The 17462-nt window shown below is 40.7% G+C and overlaps 1 protein-coding gene across 5 annotated transcripts in view; it reads left to right on the forward strand.

The window, feature by feature from the left end:
* Positions 1-17462, forward strand: part of Osbpl8 (oxysterol binding protein like 8) — a 133300-nt gene that overhangs the window by 92768 nt on the left and 23070 nt on the right. For all 5 annotated transcript variants that reach the window (XM_036169573.1, XM_036169574.1, XM_036169576.1 and 2 more), the window contains 8 exons: positions 4208-4285; positions 6566-6667; positions 8966-9169; positions 11061-11145; positions 12897-13068; positions 14494-14731; positions 15413-15597; positions 16839-16920. In XM_036169573.1, coding sequence (XP_036025466.1) covers positions 4208-4285; positions 6566-6667; positions 8966-9169; positions 11061-11145; positions 12897-13068; positions 14494-14731; positions 15413-15597; positions 16839-16920 — 1146 coding nt within the window. The remainder of the gene's footprint in view (positions 1-4207; positions 4286-6565; positions 6668-8965; positions 9170-11060; positions 11146-12896; positions 13069-14493; positions 14732-15412; positions 15598-16838; positions 16921-17462) is intronic.

Here is a 17462-nt window from a genome sequence, read left to right on the forward strand (position 1 = left end):
CATGGGAACCTTTGGGATTGGTAACATTATACTTATCCTGCTGTTTTTCAAGAGGTCTATAGGCACTAGATTGTTCTTAAATATGCTAATGTATACCTACTCGTTTTTTATTCTTCTGCAAGTTTTTCAGGAGAACAAATTTAAAATTTAAACATTGTGTGTAGGTGTTTTGCCTGGATATATATCTGTGTACCATATGTGTGGTGCCCAGAGAAGCCATAGGAGGGCTTTGGATCCCCTGGAACTGGAGTTACAGACAGTTGTGAGACACCATGTGGGTGTTGGGAATTGAACTCTGGTTCTCTTGAAGATCAGCCAGTACTCAGCCAGTGCTCTTAAAGGCCAAGATATCTCCATTACCCAAACAGCATTTTTAAATATCTCATGTCCATGACAGGAATGGCCATTATGAGTAATTTGTGTAGTAAGATAAGGGAATCTTGTTGCTAGGATAAGAGGTTTTTGTAACATAGATCCCTTAACTTGATCCTCCAACATCTATGGATCTGCCTATAAGTTCATAAGTTATTACTATTTGTTTGAAAAAGATATGCTTACCTGAGTGTTTAAAATTCCTTTCCAACCCAAAGTACTTTTGTAATCACAGTAACTTACTATTGTTCCTTATAAATGTAGTGTTTTGTAGTTTCTAAAGGAAATGACAAGACATCTTCTACATTAAGGCCTTACTCTGAAAGGTAGATTTTGACTACAATTAGAAACCTGAATCAGAGCACATACCAAGTATTATGTTAAATACTTCATGTGTGTTACCTTACTTAATCCCCAAAGCAGCCTTGTGAGTTAGCCGTAAATGAGGATATTTTACTAATGAGGACATTAAGACCTGAGAGATCAATAGCTTCTTGAAGTCGAATAGCCTGTAAGGCCGTAATAGTTAAGTGTGTATGGGAGGGTGGGGTGGGGCGAGGGCATGCCAGTGTTCTAAAAGCCATTTAACAGACTCAAGAAAATTTGTGGGCCGGAGAGAGATGGCCCCTACACACACACACACACACACACACACACACACACACACACACACACACACACACAAACCAAAAACCAAAAAAACAAAACAAAACAAAACAAAAAAAACGCCTCAGGCAGGTGGGAGAGCTGTCTCTGGCACCCACCAGCTGCAGCACTCTGGAGAGCAGAGTGTTGTACTTCCCTGGGCAGCACAGTAGAGCTGACCCTGTAGTCGGAGGTGTGAGTGAGCCAACCCTGAAGTTAAGAGCATGAGAGAGCTGTCCCCATTGTTCATCTGTCTGGAGGCGGTGTGGGGGGAGGGAAATGCTCAACCCTGTGTCTCCCCAGTCCTACGCATAGCACCTGAGGCAGGTGGGAGAGCCTGCCTGCCCCTCTTCAGCTGTGGGCTCAGGAGAGTGGCCCCTATACCTCTCCTGGGCAGCACAGTAGAGCTGGCCCTGAAGGTGTAGGTGTGGGGGAACTGAAAGCAGAACTGGCCCCGCCCCTTGCTCATGCTGCAAGGGATTCACTCTGGTGGTGAAGACAGGAGAGCTGGCAGGCTGACCAACCCTGTCTCCAGGCCCGGAACCAGGGCTGTGTGTTAGCCCACCCCCAGTGCTCACCCCATCTGTCATCTGCTGGAGCACAGGAGTGGGGTCAGTCCTCTGGACCCAGGGCTGCAGGATCTCCATGACACAGGGCAGCAACAGATGTCCAGGTAGAGTCCCAGTGAGGGCCCAGCGTCATCAATGGTGTCGCAGAGACCAGGGACCTAGAACCAGACCAATTCTTTGTGAAGAACACCTGCATGGAAAAATGTACAGATAAAGGGGTTTGCTGTGTGGCTCACTGTGCCACCCTGCAGCTTCTATGATGAGATTTCCCTTTCTCTCCTCTTTTCCTTTTAAATTTTATTTTGTTTTATTCTGGCGGGGAGGGAGAGGGGTGGGATAGGGAGGCATGATGTGAAAGACACGAAGAATAAATAAAACAGTTAAATAAAGAAATTCTATGTATTAAAAACCTGTGGTCATTATGAAGCTGGTAACCACTCATGTTTGAAGGAAGAGAAGCCTCCTCTAGTGAATGTCTTCAACAAAGAAATAAAGACGTCGTGTTTTCCAGTTTGTTGAAGTGTGTTAATTCAGGCCTGGTGGGACATGCCTGGAACTCCAGCTCCTTAGGAGACTGCTGAGGCAGGAGGACTGTGCGTTCAAGGCCAGCTTGAGCAGTCTAGTAAAACCCTTTTTCAAAATTTCAAAAGGGGTTGGGGATTCAGCTCAGTAAGGCCCTGGGTTCGGTCCTCAGCTCTGAATAAAAGAAAAAAGAAAAATATATCAAAATTTCAAAAAGGAAGAAGGGAGTTGTGGGTGTAGTGCCTACAGTAGAGCAATTGTTGGCACGTGCAAGAGGCCATAGGTTCAACCCCAACACCAAAGGTTAAGAAAAATAAGGTGCTGCTTCAGAAAGCTGAGGTAGTGATGTTTGACTCACCGTTTTCCACAGCTAGACTGTTCAGTATGTCAGAGTCTGCTGAAGGTGCCTGTGTCCCGATTGCCAGTCCCACATGCTTCTAGCCTGCTTATTCCTGTGACAGTGCAATCTTGTAATAACCAAACCAGACCTTGTCACTTGGAGTTGTTGGGGGGCGAATTTTCTCTTGTTTATAAAGATAAGTTTTCCACTTGATTCTGGTTGCTATACTATATGAGGAGCTTTTAAAAGCAATAAACCAATATAGTGAGATTACTCAGTTACTAATTCTGAGGCTCAAGATACAAAGTCCTGCTTATCTATTTGGTGTCTGTATGATTCGGGGAGAGAGATTTATTTCGTTTGTAGGTATAGTCTCCTTATTAGTAAAGGGGATACTATCTAGGGTACTGTCTCAGGGTTGCTTTAGGCATAAAGTGAAGTGGTACATACACAGTGTTTAGCACAGTACTTTGTGAATGATAAGCAACCATCAACTTCATCAACATTCAGGCCAGCAGTCTGAGTGTTCTTCATTAGATAGTATATCTAACATGCACTCTTCCTAAATTGTTTTGGTATCACAGTGTATGTTGTCATCACGAGAGCTAACAATAGGGTATTTCAAGCCAAGTTAGGCCAGCAGTGTCAACGTTTGATCAGGCTGATGTCTGTCTTCTGCACTGAAAAGTATCTGCAGTCACTACCATCATCATAACCCCATTCATTCCCCATTTATGGAAAGTACTTCATACCAACCACAGACAAGAAAAATAAGCTCTCATGACATTTTCATTTAGTTGGTTTATCAAAAAACGTTTAACTCATTCCTTTTCTTCAGCTGGTACACTGCTATTACCCGTGAATAACTTGGTGCTGTCACCATGGGAAGGAGTTTGTATTCAAGCCTTTTTATCTTTGATTAGAGCTAGTGATGCTGCAGGTCTGGTCGTTTAACAATTGAAAGCCACCATTTGGATCAGGTCCCATGTAATCCTTGATCCTAGGAGTATTGCTGAGATTGCTGGTATGTTTCCTGTGTCTGACAATGGTAACAGTGAAAAATTAGAGGACTCTGAAGAGGTAGATGGATACTGTTGTCCGGAGATTTATAGAAATGGCTTGCAAATGTGTGCTCTTGCAACCTAGTGAAAGATTATGGGCACAGGATCAGGAGGCCTGGGTTTTGGTTGCTGTTGATTGTGACTACTCAACCTCTCTGAGCCTCTCTTTTTGATCATGTAAAATGAATATAAAAACATGTGCTGTTCAATTTTTAAGGTTTTATAAAGATTAAATTACTATAAACTATGAACCTATACCTTTTGTCATGAATCATAATTTCAGTCCATTGGAAAGGTGGGAGAAGATAGATCCTGGGAGTATTGATGTTGAAGCACTGGACAATTAAAGTGGCTTAGTCTTAGTTTTTGAAGATCCGAGGAGATGAGGTGGCGGGTAGTGTGGGTGTATATATTTTCTTAAAAATATTCTGAGAAATACACTGTAAATTTAGAAATAATAACTTCACATTGCAGATTAATTTTTGAGCGTGCGTGCGTGTGTGTGTGTGTGTGTGTGTGTATATGTGTGTGTGTGTGTTAACACAAATACCAAGTAGGGGAAGCCTTGTATTGAAAATCTTTATTTGCTTAATTCATAGCAGCAAATGGGAAGTGTGTGAGCAACATAGCATTAAGTTTATGTGGTATGTAAGATAAATTTAAGTTTTGATGGTCTCTTTATTTCATTTTCATCTCAGTCTGAATCCAAACTTTATAACGGCTCAGAAAAGGACAGTTCAACCTCGAGTAAGCTCACTAAGAAAGAGTCTCTTAAGGTTAGTTTCTGTAGTTACTTTTTAAAGCTTTTTTTAAGATTATAATTACAATATTTCTCTCTTCCCTTTCCTCCCTCCAAAACCTCCCATATGCCCTTCCCTGCTCTCCTAAATTCATGGCCTCTTCTTTTTTTAATTGTTATTGTGTGTGTGTATATGTATTCCTTAATATAATCTACTCCGTCCATATAGAATGTGACTTGTGGGTATGTTTTCAAGGCTGACCATTTGGCACTGGATAGCCACTTGGGGTGTCTTCCCTGGGGAAGGCCACCTCTCCTGCTCCCAGCTTTCCTGTTGTTTGTAGTTGTTCCTGTGGGATTGAGGCCTTGTGGGCTTTTCCTGTCCCCTTTACATTTGGACGGTCGGGCTGGTGGAACTCCCTGATCTGGTCACATTGTGCTTTATATGTGCCTTTGACGTGGGCTAATACAAAGTACCTCTGTGTGTGCCCCAAAGGGGAAGGAAGAACTCCAGGGGCTGGAAAGGCAAGCACTCATGAACAGCATTCATGTTCTTGTGGTATTGTGAGGTCAGCAGGTGATAGTTTTTGACAACTGTCCCAGAGCACACCATTTCAGGCCACAGCCAGCCAAAGCACAGGCTCAGGGGTCAGTGTCTCCTCACAGCTTTAACAGTAGAGTGAGCACCTAATTGTGTGTGGAACACCCAGGGGGTGTTTCTGGCATCCATTTAAATTAGTTCGCTAATTACCAGGCCCATAGGAATATGTATTTTGTTTGACTTTAATCATGTTTTAAATTTTGAGACAATAAAAGTCCAGATTTTTAACTTCTCTTAAGAAATGTGTAGTGTTGGGGCTACCTTCCTGAACGGCCATAGAACTTGGAGCCTACAGGACACACTGCTCGCTACTGGTTCTGGTTCCTGCTGATCCATCTCAACTGTCTTTGTTCTTGGATGGTCCTGTGTGCATCTGTATTGGCAGTCTCCCAGGGGGACAGAGAGATTGCTCAGTGGCTGTTCTTCCAGAGGACCCGAGTTCAGTACCTAGCATCCACATGACAGCTAGCAGCTCTCTGTAAATCTGATGGACTTACCTGTGGCCTTTATGGGCACTGCATGCATGTGATACACAGATATACGTGTGGGGTGGAAAAACATCCATACACAAAAGTAAATAAAATCTAAAAAAAAAAAAAAAAAAGCCCATAGGTCTAAGGCATTAGAGATGCATAATAGTTAAACTTTATTATGTGTATGTAATCTCAATTTTAACTTTGATAGATTTTCATCTTACCATTTAAGAAAAAATACAGACACTAGCAGGTTATTATTCTTTCCCCATTCAAATAACAAGACAGTAATAAAACTATTAGTTCACTTCTGCTTCCTTGGGTTATTTCATAGAAGTAATTTATCTATGAAAGTAAAACAGTGTTTTGAACAAATTGATCTTGTAATTGTTTTTCTTAATTATTTCAGTCTTAGATTTTAGTAAAACAAAAGGGCACATCTTCCATGTGGGAGCAGGTGCAGCATAAGAAACAAAAGCTAGGAAGTAACTGAGAAGATTGCTACCAGGGAGAGATGCGGTAGGAAAAACCAGCCTGGCGATGTCGATCACAGCCTTGGAAGCCAGTCTGCCTTTGCTGGGACCCTGCTTCACACCTTGATAGCGCTGTGGTTCTGGGCACATTGCTTTCTCTGCTTCAGTGTTCTTGGATGCCATGAGACTAATAATAACTCTACTTGAAAAGCTTATTGTGGTCATTAAATGAAGTGATATTATAGATATGAGTTTATAAAAATAACAGTTCACCAATGCAGTCCATGTTAACACTACCAATATTTTATTTATGCTGGAAATCCTGTAGCACAGTTAAAAAAATATGGTAGACATAGAAATTCTTCAAACAAACAAACAAACAAACAAACAAACAGAAATCCAGAGCTGGCAGGGGTGGCACACACCTTTAATTCCAGCACTTGGGAGGCAGAGGCAGGTGGGTCTCTGAGTTCTAGGACAGCCTGGTCTACACAGAGAAACCTTGTCTCAAAAAAGAAAAACAAACGAACAAAAAAATCAAGTGGGAGATTTTTATGCGTTTCAAAACCCAGAAGCTGTGCATTTCTTCAGATTGTATCTGAAAGGATAAAAGTGATTTAAAATGGTGTGGAGGATTGACTAGTGGTCATGGAAACCGGATTCCCACCTGTGTGGTCAAAAGCTCCTGTCCATTTGTTTATCTTAAATCCTGGAGTTCTAAGAAGGTGTTTCCTCTCCTGAGTGTTCTGTTTCTATTTCTGATGACTTAGGTACAAAAGAAAAATTACCGTGAAGAGAAGAAGAGAGCCACGAAGGAGTTGCTCAGCACCATCACAGACCCCTCTGTCATTGTCATGGCCGACTGGCTGAAGGTCAGGGCTTGGGTTTGAACTCTCGCTGAGTGCTTCCTCACTGGGATGAGAAAGTTGAACACAAAATAAGCTACATTCTCAGTGAGAGGGAAAGTGTTTTGTGTTCTGTATGCCACTCTTCACAAAAAGGAACTCTAGGAGCATCACATATGGGCCGCAAATCTGTTAAAAAGACATTTTGATTAGTGTGGTACTGTGCTGTCTAATATAACGCTTTATAAAACTATGCTATTCCACTTATCATCAGGTATTATTGCAGATTGGAGTTTGTGTTATTAGGACAAAATGAGGACAAGTTATGGAGACGTTGCCCCGCGAAGCACTGTCTAGTACACGCTGCTGTTGTTCTTTGTTTTTCTCACCCCAGTCTCTGTGGTCTTTCCCAGTCGTTCCTGAGGGATAGCTGCAGGAATCTTTCCTCCCACCTTTGGAAGTGAACGTGTCAGACCTCCTCCCAGGAAGCCCTGGCGTCTGACATTTACCACAGTCCTAAGGGCTTTCTTTTTCCTTGAGTTGGCAAAACTGTTACCAAATGATTCCTAGAAACATTAAAGTTCTTCTGCTACAGTGAGAACCCTAATCATGATTGTACGCAGTTCCGATACAACAAGGGTTTTCTTCAGTTTTGTGCTGGAGATAAATCCCGACTTACCTTGTCTCTTCTGAAAAACGTATTAGCTCTGGATCCCACTTTTTTCTTTTCCAGAGCCAAACTCCTCCTCTCCAAGTCCCCAGACATTCTTAGGGTGGAAGGGTCATGCTTCACTCCCCCCACCCCCACCCACTTTGTTATTTTGAAACATGGTATTGCTATGTGTACAGTTTCTGAATAGTCTTATCAAATAAAATCACGGAGTAACACATAGGGATGAAAGCCTTAGAGAGATCCGAGGGATAGGACCAGCCACAGCCGCCCTCACCTCACCAACTCCACAGCTTCCAAAGAGTGACTTCCTGTCTACCCAGGCTTATATGCCGTGCTGTTCTGCCATCTGATTTGCTCTCTGTCTAGCTACATCACTTCCTCTTCCTGGCCAGTTCTGTCACTTCCTGTCTGTACAGACCTCCAGAACTCTATGGTTGGTCCTGGGATTAAAGGCATGTGTCACAATGCTTGGCTCTGTTCTCTAGTGTGGCCTTGAACTCACAGAGATCCAGACAGATCCCTGCGTGCCAAGTGATAGGATTAAGAGCGTGTGTTAACATTGCATGATTTCTGGGTTGTGGCTGGCTTTTTCCTCTGATCTTCAGGTAAGCTTTATTTATTAAAGCACCCCCCCCAAAAAAATCACCACATTTCAGCACAAATAAAATATCACCACATCTCTGTAGTAACCCCAACTGGCCTTGAACACATGGCAGTCCTCTGGCCTCAGCATCTCCATGCTGGGATTATATAGATATTCACTATCACACCTGACTCTGTGGCTGGCCTCTTAAACCTTACCTTCATTTCTGACGGTTGTCTCTTTTCTGTTGTCTCATCTCCAAGATCAAGTGTGTTATGTGTCAGGGTAACTATCTTTCCTTTGATTCTTTTTGCTTACCATCTCTTTTATAGAGAGAGATGTATGCATGCGAGCGTGCGCACGCGCAAACACACACACACACACACCCCTTTTCTTAAATATTTTTCTCTTTTTTTATTCCTGGCTCCAGAGTCTCCGTAACATCTTGTATCCTGAGATTACTGTGGTTCTGCCCATTTTGCTTCTTGAAACATTTCATAAAAATAAGTAGTGTGCTTACATTTAAAGGCTTCTTCCTAGTCATTTATATAGCGCACCTTAGGTACCAGCTGGAGCAGTTACCTAAGGAGTGCAGTGTGAGGACTAGGTAACTCTCTGGTTGTGTAGAGGTTCCTTCTTCCTGTTGTTTCCCAAAGATTTAAGGGAAGGTCTTGATGTGCCAAAAGTGTTCAGAAAGGAAAATTAGAAAAGGCAGAATAATCACTTATTCCCATAAATCATTTGTAACAACTGCTACAAAAAAAATAATTTCAGTACTATGGAAGTTTATTTTAATGACCCCTGAGGTGATGAAGGCAATTCAGATTCTACTTATTGTATAATTTGGAAACTTTGGCCTACCATTCTATGACAGTTTGAACAACTTAGAATCAGGGGCCATGTTGGCTCCACATTTGTCTGCACTGCATGCTGTGAAGTAGCCTTTTAACTAAAGACCCATTCAGTGTCAGTTCATGTGCAATATCACGTTAGATTAAACCATGATTTAGCTTATTCCTCTGACATCTAGAGAGATGCCAATCTTAAAAATAAGTATGTTTTTCTGTAGATTCGTGGCACCCTGAAGAGCTGGACCAAGTTGTGGTGTGTGCTGAAGCCTGGGGTGCTTCTGATCTATAAAACACAGAAAAATGGCCAGTGGGTTGGCACAGTCCTTCTGAATGCCTGTGAGATCATTGAACGGCCATCAAAAAAGGATGGCTTTTGCTTCAAGCTCTTCCATCCTTTGGAGCAGTCTATTTGGGCAGTGAAGGTATGTGAGCACTTGTTGAGGTAAGAGGTACAAGTGGCAGAGGTAAGGTAAGTCAACCAATTACCTCGTGTCCTTGGACAGGACTCATAAATTGTTTGTGTCTTCCATAGCCTTATTTATCCTTCTGTCTCTAGCTGTACTCAGTTGGATACCAAAAGAACCTTTTGCTTGCTTTTAAGACCTGAAACAACTTTCCTGAGAACATTTCCCCAGTATATTACATCTTATTTTCTCTTTTGTCATTGAAGATTACATTTATCTTTTTCCTTAATTATGGGTCCTATCTACTTCTTGTTTGTAACTTTGTGTGATGTTGGCTGATTCATTCTTCATCAGAATGGCTGCCTAGAACAGAGGCGGACACACTGTTGTGGCCTTCCCTGTAGTGATGGGGGTGCGTGGTGGATGCCTGGGAGGAGAAGCCTCCTACTTGCTCTTAGGAGATGTGGCTGTCCTTAAAGACAGGGAGCTAATTCTTATAACTGAAAGTATCAGTTTGATCCCTGCGTGCTGTAACACCAGCAATAAGCAGGAAACAGAAATGCGTTCTCTGATTAATCATCAAGAACTTCTACAAACCATGAACAATGTAGTTTACATTAACCAGATGACCAAATCTTAAGGTTTTTTTTTTTTTTTTTTTTTAGATTTATTTCTTTATTATGTATACAGTATTCTGCCTGCATGTGTCCCAGCAGGCCAGAAGAAGGCCCCCAGATCTCAATCCAAGTGGTTGTGAGCCACCATGTGGTTGCTGGGACTTGAACTCAGGACCTCTGGAAGAGCAGTCAGTGCTCTTAACCACTGAGCCGTCTCTCCAGCCCCAAATCTTAAGTTTTAACTGCGAGATCATTGCTTTTGTCTCTAAGGTGATTAATAAGTTCACCTTGAATAAAGGACTAACTGTAGACCAGGCAATATTGATGTCCCTAGGAAAGGATTTGGGCTTTTTGTCACAGTAGTCTAGATTCATTGAAGAATAAATTTAGTATTACGGGATTATTTCTGTTTTGGAATTCAATTTTTTTTACTAGTGAGTTATAATTAAATGTCCAACTACCGGATACCTAAAGGATGGAAATTCTTGTTAACATTAAAATTGTATTAGTATGGTAAATTTTAGGTTTTCTTACTATGTGAACAACACATGTGGACGATCTACAAACTGAAGAACTTAACCCATGGATAATGTGTTTTGCAGGGAGTCTGTTATTTCATCCCCACACTTAGTAGAAGGATACAGATCTCTCCTGATACAGAGAAAATTGAATCCCGAGGTCTTTGCTGTAGTAGTTTTCCCAGTAGAGAAAAGATTAAAATCTAAGTAGTTTGATTCTAGGTTCTAGTGTTTTTATTAAAAAATAAAAAAAATAACCACAGTAAATGAAGCAATTCTCTTTTCTTTCTTGGTTCAGAAAAAGTAAGTTTTTGAGATTAGTCTTTAAAACAGATAGTAATTGATTATAAAGTGTATCCTTATTTTCTCATAGATCTAGTCAAAATTCATTTTCCTTTATCTAGTGAATTATATTTCCAGTGACTTTTTTCAAGCTTGTAGAAATACTGTATTTCGTATTATAAAATAGATATTCTTTGTAATTGTGTCAGTGTATTAAATATTAGGTTTTTTCTTTAGTATATGAGAACTATTTACAGATAATATTTAAGTGATAAATGTTATCATTTATTCAACTTTATTACAGAGGCATATTTGTTGGGAAAGAATCCTTGAATATTAAAATTGGCATTCTTAAGACAGACGTAATTAAAGCTGGTTTGCTTTTAGATTATAATTGTGCCTGATCTAACCCACATCTGATACAAATAATAATGCTAACTTATTGTTGGTCTATCACAGTACTTACCCTGTACCATCTGTTTTCTTATTAAGGGTCCGAAGGGCGAAGCAGTGGGATCCATAACTCAACCCTTACCTAGCAGTTACTTGATTATCCGAGCGACTTCAGAGTCAGATGGTAAATACTTTTTGATGGACTCGCTCTCATTTTCAGGGATTATTTTATGTATTACTTTGTGTTAACCTTGGAGGAAGTCACATTTTTGTAGAACACTTGAAGCAAAATACTGTAACCATAAACTTTGTAGAATGCTAAATACATTCCTAGCTTTGCCAACGAAGAACTCTAATAGGAAAGACACATGTCACTGCACACTGTCTGCAGCTCAGGGTTTCTCTCATTCTCCACTGACACAGCAATGCTTTGGGACTTAATAGTATTTTCTTTGTCTTTCTTCATTAAACACTGTCATTTGAAGAGAGATAGTCAACCTGTGAGCTGTCATACAGTAACAGTTGTGGAGCACATAACACTGATTTGATTTGATTTGATGTAAGACAGCAAAATACAAGTAACCTTATCAACAACCTACCTGTAGCCAGATATATAATTCATTTTGCAAATAATAGAGCAAAACACAACACACACACACACACACACACACACACACACACACACGTATAAATATGCAGCGTAACTTAAAATAAGTGATAATGGATCTTTCTTTACTGTCAGCCTTTATAGTTTAGATTAGTTTGATGTAGGAAATCTTACAACCTTTCAGTACTGACTCTTATTATACTGGAGAATTACTGTTTATATTAAAATATAGACGTGAGCTTTCAATATGAAAATGTTTTATATGGTTTAATTTTCTGCCAGATTTTGAAACAATTATGTATGGATTTTAACAGTGCTTAAATATATTAATATATTTCATAATTCCACTGTTACAACTTTAAATTATAAAAGAAAGCTATTAATATCGACAGTCACGGCAGTTAATGATAGCATTGTATAAGTATTTTCTTGGCTTAGAATTTTTGTGTTCAGCCAAACAGCCAAGGCTCAGAAAGATGGGTGCTGCATGTTTTCTCTATATGTGGGATGTAAATAAAACAGCAGAGACAAAGTGAGAGTAGAAGCAAGTGTTAGGAAGGAAAGGCAGTGGAGGAGTTGTTAAGAGGGGTGGGGTGGATATGGTCTCTGTCCATTAGAGCACACGAGACAATACCACAGCACAGCCTGTTCTCGACTAATGCATGCTAACAAAATCTTTTCCTACATGGACATAGAGTGGATACTAAGCCTGGGGATAGGGCTCTTGTCAACCAGGGAACATTGTTTCAGTTAGTTTATAGTAGAAACCTACTCTTTTCAGTGTATTCTATGTCCCTTGTTCGATACTTTAAAATTGTATGTTAGCATTCTAAAGTTTGTTTGCTCAGCCTGGAAGGAGGGGACTGGACCTGCCTGTACTGAATCCACCAGGTTTAAATGAATCCCCAGGGGAGTCTTGGCCCTGGAGGAGATGGGAAAGGAGGGGAGGGGGTCGGGGAAAGGTGGGGATGGGGACGGGATGGGGGAGGACAGGGGAACCCATGGCTGATGTGTAAAATTAAAACACAAATATAATAAAAAAAAAAAAAGTTAAAAAAAAATTCCAGACCAAAAAAAAAAGTTTGTTTTAGATTAGATATGCTTCCATAATACATTCTGTCTCCTATTTATTGTAATTTTAAAATGCTTATTGTTTAAAAAGCATTTATTAAAGAAGATTGCATTAAAATCCGGACAAGATTTTATATTTAAATTAACTCTTCTAGTGCTAGTTTCTCAAAGAAACAATATGTTTAGAGGTAAGAGGGTTAAATTAAATGAATGCTGGTTTCATTAATTTTCTTGCTTGTAAACCCATGTTCTTCTAGGAAGGTGCTGGATGGATGCCTTGGAGTTGGCTTTGAAATGTTCTAGTCTTCTTAAACGTACAATGATCAGGGAAGGAAAGGAGCATGACCTGAGCATTTCATCAGATAACTCACACGTGACTCTGTACGGTTTACTGCGTGCTAATAATCTCCACAGTGGTGACAACTTCCAGTAAGTGGCTATTGCCTCTACTTGATAATGCTTTTGGAGTCTGTCCTATTCATTAAATTGGTTGTCATTTATTTCTACTACCTTAGTAATGTGTATAGTGTTGAGATTTGCCTGTCTTATTATTATAAGGCTTATTATATTATATGATTATTATAGGCCTTTAAAGTTAATTTACTTGCTATAAATCAGGCATAAAGATTTATTTTCTTTATTCTAGCCAGTTTGAATTATTCTTTTTTCCAGGCACAAGTGAATGGAGTATCTGCTTTGTCTTTGTGCACAGTGTACCTTGCATTAAGAAGGGTTTCTACTTCTTGTGTCTCCTTCTGTCATAATCCCATTTCAAGATCCCGTGTGAAGCTCTCTTGCCTCAACACAATGAGATACATCTTCTCCTCCATTGTTCCTCTCTTAGCATGTTTTATAACGGAACTGGCTCTTGCCTGCCATATATGAAGCATTTTTATGTGTGTGAATGTTTTGCCTGCATTTATGTCTGAGCATCCCATTCCTGCCGGCCTTCAGATGCCAGAAGAGGGTGTCAGGCCCCCAGGGACAGGAGTTAACAGATGATGTTGGTGTTGGTAATTGAACCTGGGTCCTCTAAGAGGAGCCAGTTCTCTTAACCACTGTACTGTCTCTCCAGGCCCTGTGGACACATTTTGAGTGGAAACTATATCTGGTTTATGGGTTTTGTCTCCTGAAGCATCATTGTAGCTAATACTAATATAATATTTCTCTGACAAAACGGATGCAATACACAGATGTTTCTCAGGTGCTGGCATTTTTTTATTGCTTGTATAAAAACATTCCCTCTTTTTATCATTTAAAGCTTCACTTTGGGCCTATTGACTTATTTCCTTAAGCTGAAATTGTCATTTCCACTGTTCACTGTCATTTTTCTGCTCACAGGTAAACCTATCAGATAAATGTGAAATATATCTCAAAGCGTGTTTTCCTTCTTGTTCTAAGAGGTTATTTTTGGATGACTTTGGAGCTCTTTACAGTGGAAAGTCATAATTCACTAAGCTGAGAACATGATGGTCTTGACTTAGTGTTTTTCTTCAAACCAGATGTGGTGGTGATCCTGCTTCTGGTAAAAGCATTTGTTAAAACAGTAGGTGGGTGGACCTACCAAGAAGCAGTCTGCATTCTGTTGGGAGAACATTTCATTACGAGAGTTAGAGAGGCACAGGCTCAGCTGGTCTTCCATTGCAGGCTTCTGTTCATTTCTGTGTGCCTTCGCTCACTCATCTGGGAAAGAGCAACAGGATTGCCAGATAGGATAATCCCAAAGATGACGTTAGCTAAACCAAGTAGAGCCCTTAGAACTGTGCACAGCACGTAGTGAGTTCCCAGTGCACGCCACATGGTGCTCTAATGTATGGATTTGTAGTCTTAGCCGCTTTGTTGGTATTCCACAAGGTTGAACGATAGTGAAATTGAAAGACAGCACTTTAAGGACCAAGATCTGTATTCGGATAAATCTGACAAAGAAAATGATCAAGAGCATGATGAATCTGACAATGAGGTGATGGGGAAAAGTGAAGAAAGCGATACAGACACATCAGAAAGGCAAGATGATTCCTACATTGAACCTGAGCCCATCGAGCCTTTGAAGGAGACCACCTACATGGAGCAGAGCCACGAGGAGCTGGGCGAGGTGAGCACTGGCTAGTGGCAGATTCTCTGCTTACTAACTCTAGAAAGCTCCACGTGGACCTGTAGGTATTATTTGTCTGGCTTATTGTTTTCCCCAAAGAATACTTATATGCCATATGTTTCTTCAAAATTGTATTGTGAAAGTTATTCATATTTATAAGCAACCAAAAACATACCCGAATGCCAGTGTGGTCTGCTAAACTTCAAGTTTACATTTTCAAGTGTGTTTTTGAAATAGGATATTACTTGATATCATTGCCAGGTATAAAGTAAATTGGAAGTAGCATAAATTGAAAAGTTGCCAGTTATTACCAATGCACATAAAACAATAAACTACACAGTTAGGTATGGTGGCACATGCCTGTAATCCCAGCACTTGGGAGAATGAAGCAGGAAGCTTGCAAGTTTCCAGGCAGCCTAGGGTACCTTATCTCCATAGAAACGTAAATTTTTTGAACAAAATAACAATCGACTTTGGTTCTTTTGCATATGCTGTTATTTTGGTGCTTCTTGGAGCTCTCCTGGTGCTTTTAGAGCCTGGACTTGATTACCTAAATGGTTGTTTGCACATTTTCATAGTGCTTGGGAGAGTCCTGGAAGGTCCTGTTTTATCTGTCAGTGTCTTGTCTATGTGTCTGTCAAAGATGAAATGTTTCAGGGTGCTGTGTTATAATTGTTAAAGGCAGGTGAGGCTTCTCAAACGGAAACTGTGTCTGAAGAGAACAAAAGCCTTATCTGGACTCTGCTCAAACAAGTCCGTCCTGGCATGGACCTGTCCAGGGTGGTTCTTCCTACATTTATTTTGGAGCCCCGTTCTTTCCTGGATAAACTTTCAGATTACTACTATCATGCAGATTTCCTGTCTGAGTAAGTAGAGTCTTCTAGAAATAGAAGATCCCTGCATGGTTTTAGAATGTCTCAGTAATTTAACAAAAAGCTGTGGTGGCATGCACTTGTAATCTCAGCAGTAGGGAGGTGGGCAAAGGTGGCTTCCTGGAGCTCAGCAAGGCCACTGAGAGACTCTGCCTCAACAAACAAGGTAGGTAACAGCTGAGGAATCTTAAATGGTCTTATTAATGAATCATCTGGTAATGCAGCATATACTGGAGGACTGGCAAAACCTTGTGGATAGACATTTTGGCACATCCAGGAAGGGTGAAGGACTGTGACTGGGAAAACCCTGTGGTTTGAAATGATCTTAACCCTTCCTTCACACTTGGAATGTGAAACATGAGCCTCGCAGCAGGCACGCAAACCCACACAATCTCCATCTGAAGCCTGCGTCAGCCTACTCTCCTCTCTTCTGTGTACTGTTCACTTCTTACAACACCGTTCAAATTAGATGCAACCAGGTGGGCAGGGACTGATGCTCCTTCACTGGCAAGTCAGACTGAGGACCTCTAATCAAGCTGTTGATGGGCTTCAAGGCACCACACAGTGCATGAGTCTCGAAAGTCTATGTTTGATTTTGTAGAAGGAAGAGGGTTATTTGTGTTTTGGCTTACAGTTCTTATGGGAATCCATAATCTTGGGGAGCTGTGGCAGCAGATGGCCTGAGCAGGAAGCTGAGAGATTACATCTCCAGCCAACTTGAAAAGCAGAGAGTGTTTCCTTTTTAATCAGAGTTATTCACAGAGCTCCTTGTTAATCCTGGGTTCTACAGAACCCCATATTGGACACTTTGGTTTGGAACTTCCAAAAACATTTCAGCAGTGTCCAGGACGTACATGAAAGAATCAGAAAAATGGGGTAAGGTAACCAGATTAAAAGAGAAAAGTGATTCTTTAAAAGTTTATTAGTTTTTAAAAAAATTATGTGTCTATTTGTTGGGGGCGTGGGTATATGCACCTGAATGCAATAACTCACAGAGGCCAGAGGCGAGCCGTTGGACAAGGGTGCTGGAAAACCTCTGGTCCCTTACGAAAAGAGTAAGCACCCTTAACCTCTGAGCCATCTCTCCAGCAGCAAAGAAAAGTATTCTAGAAGTAAATTTACATGACTCTTTTACTGTTTATTTAAACATGAATTAGGTTTCCAAGTAAAAGTCACAGTAAGTATGAAAGAGAATTTGTGGTTGCATTAGATGATTATATTTACCATTTTTTTAGGGCTGCTCTTGAAGAAAATCCGTATTTCCGTTTGAAGAAAGTTGTGAAATGGTATTTGTCAGGATTCTATAAAAAGCCAAAGGTAATGTTTATCTTTTGCTCCTTTTTACTTACATTTACATGTTTGTGGGGGTATTTGGGTGCCATGCGTGGTGCACACGTGGAGGAGGTCGGTTCTGTCTTAGATCATGTGAGTCTGGGAATCCAGCAAGTCATCAATCAGACCTGGAGACAAGCGCCTTCACCCGCTGTGGCACCCCACTGCCCAGAGTGTCCGAGCAGTTCCTCATGTTCGTGATCATTTCTTTTCTTTTTCTTTTTCTTTTTTTTCTTGAGACAGGGTTTCTCTGTGTAGCTTTGTGCCTTTCCTGTGACTCACTTGGTAGCCCAGGCTGGCCTTGAACTCACAGAGATCTGCCTGGCTCCGCCTCCCGAGTACGGGATTAAAGGCGTGCGCCACCACTGCCCCGCTCATTTGTTTTCTTAATCATTAGAATAGCCCAGTAAGTGCTACCTAAGTAGCACCTACGACAAACAGCATTCATTCATTCATTTATTTATTTATTTATTTATTTATTTATTTGTTTGTTTGTTTGTTTGTTTATTCGGAGCCGAGGATCGAAC

This window comes from Onychomys torridus, chromosome 20, assembly GCF_903995425.1.
Source record: "Onychomys torridus chromosome 20, mOncTor1.1, whole genome shotgun sequence".
Lineage (NCBI taxonomy): Eukaryota > Metazoa > Chordata > Mammalia > Rodentia > Cricetidae > Onychomys > Onychomys torridus.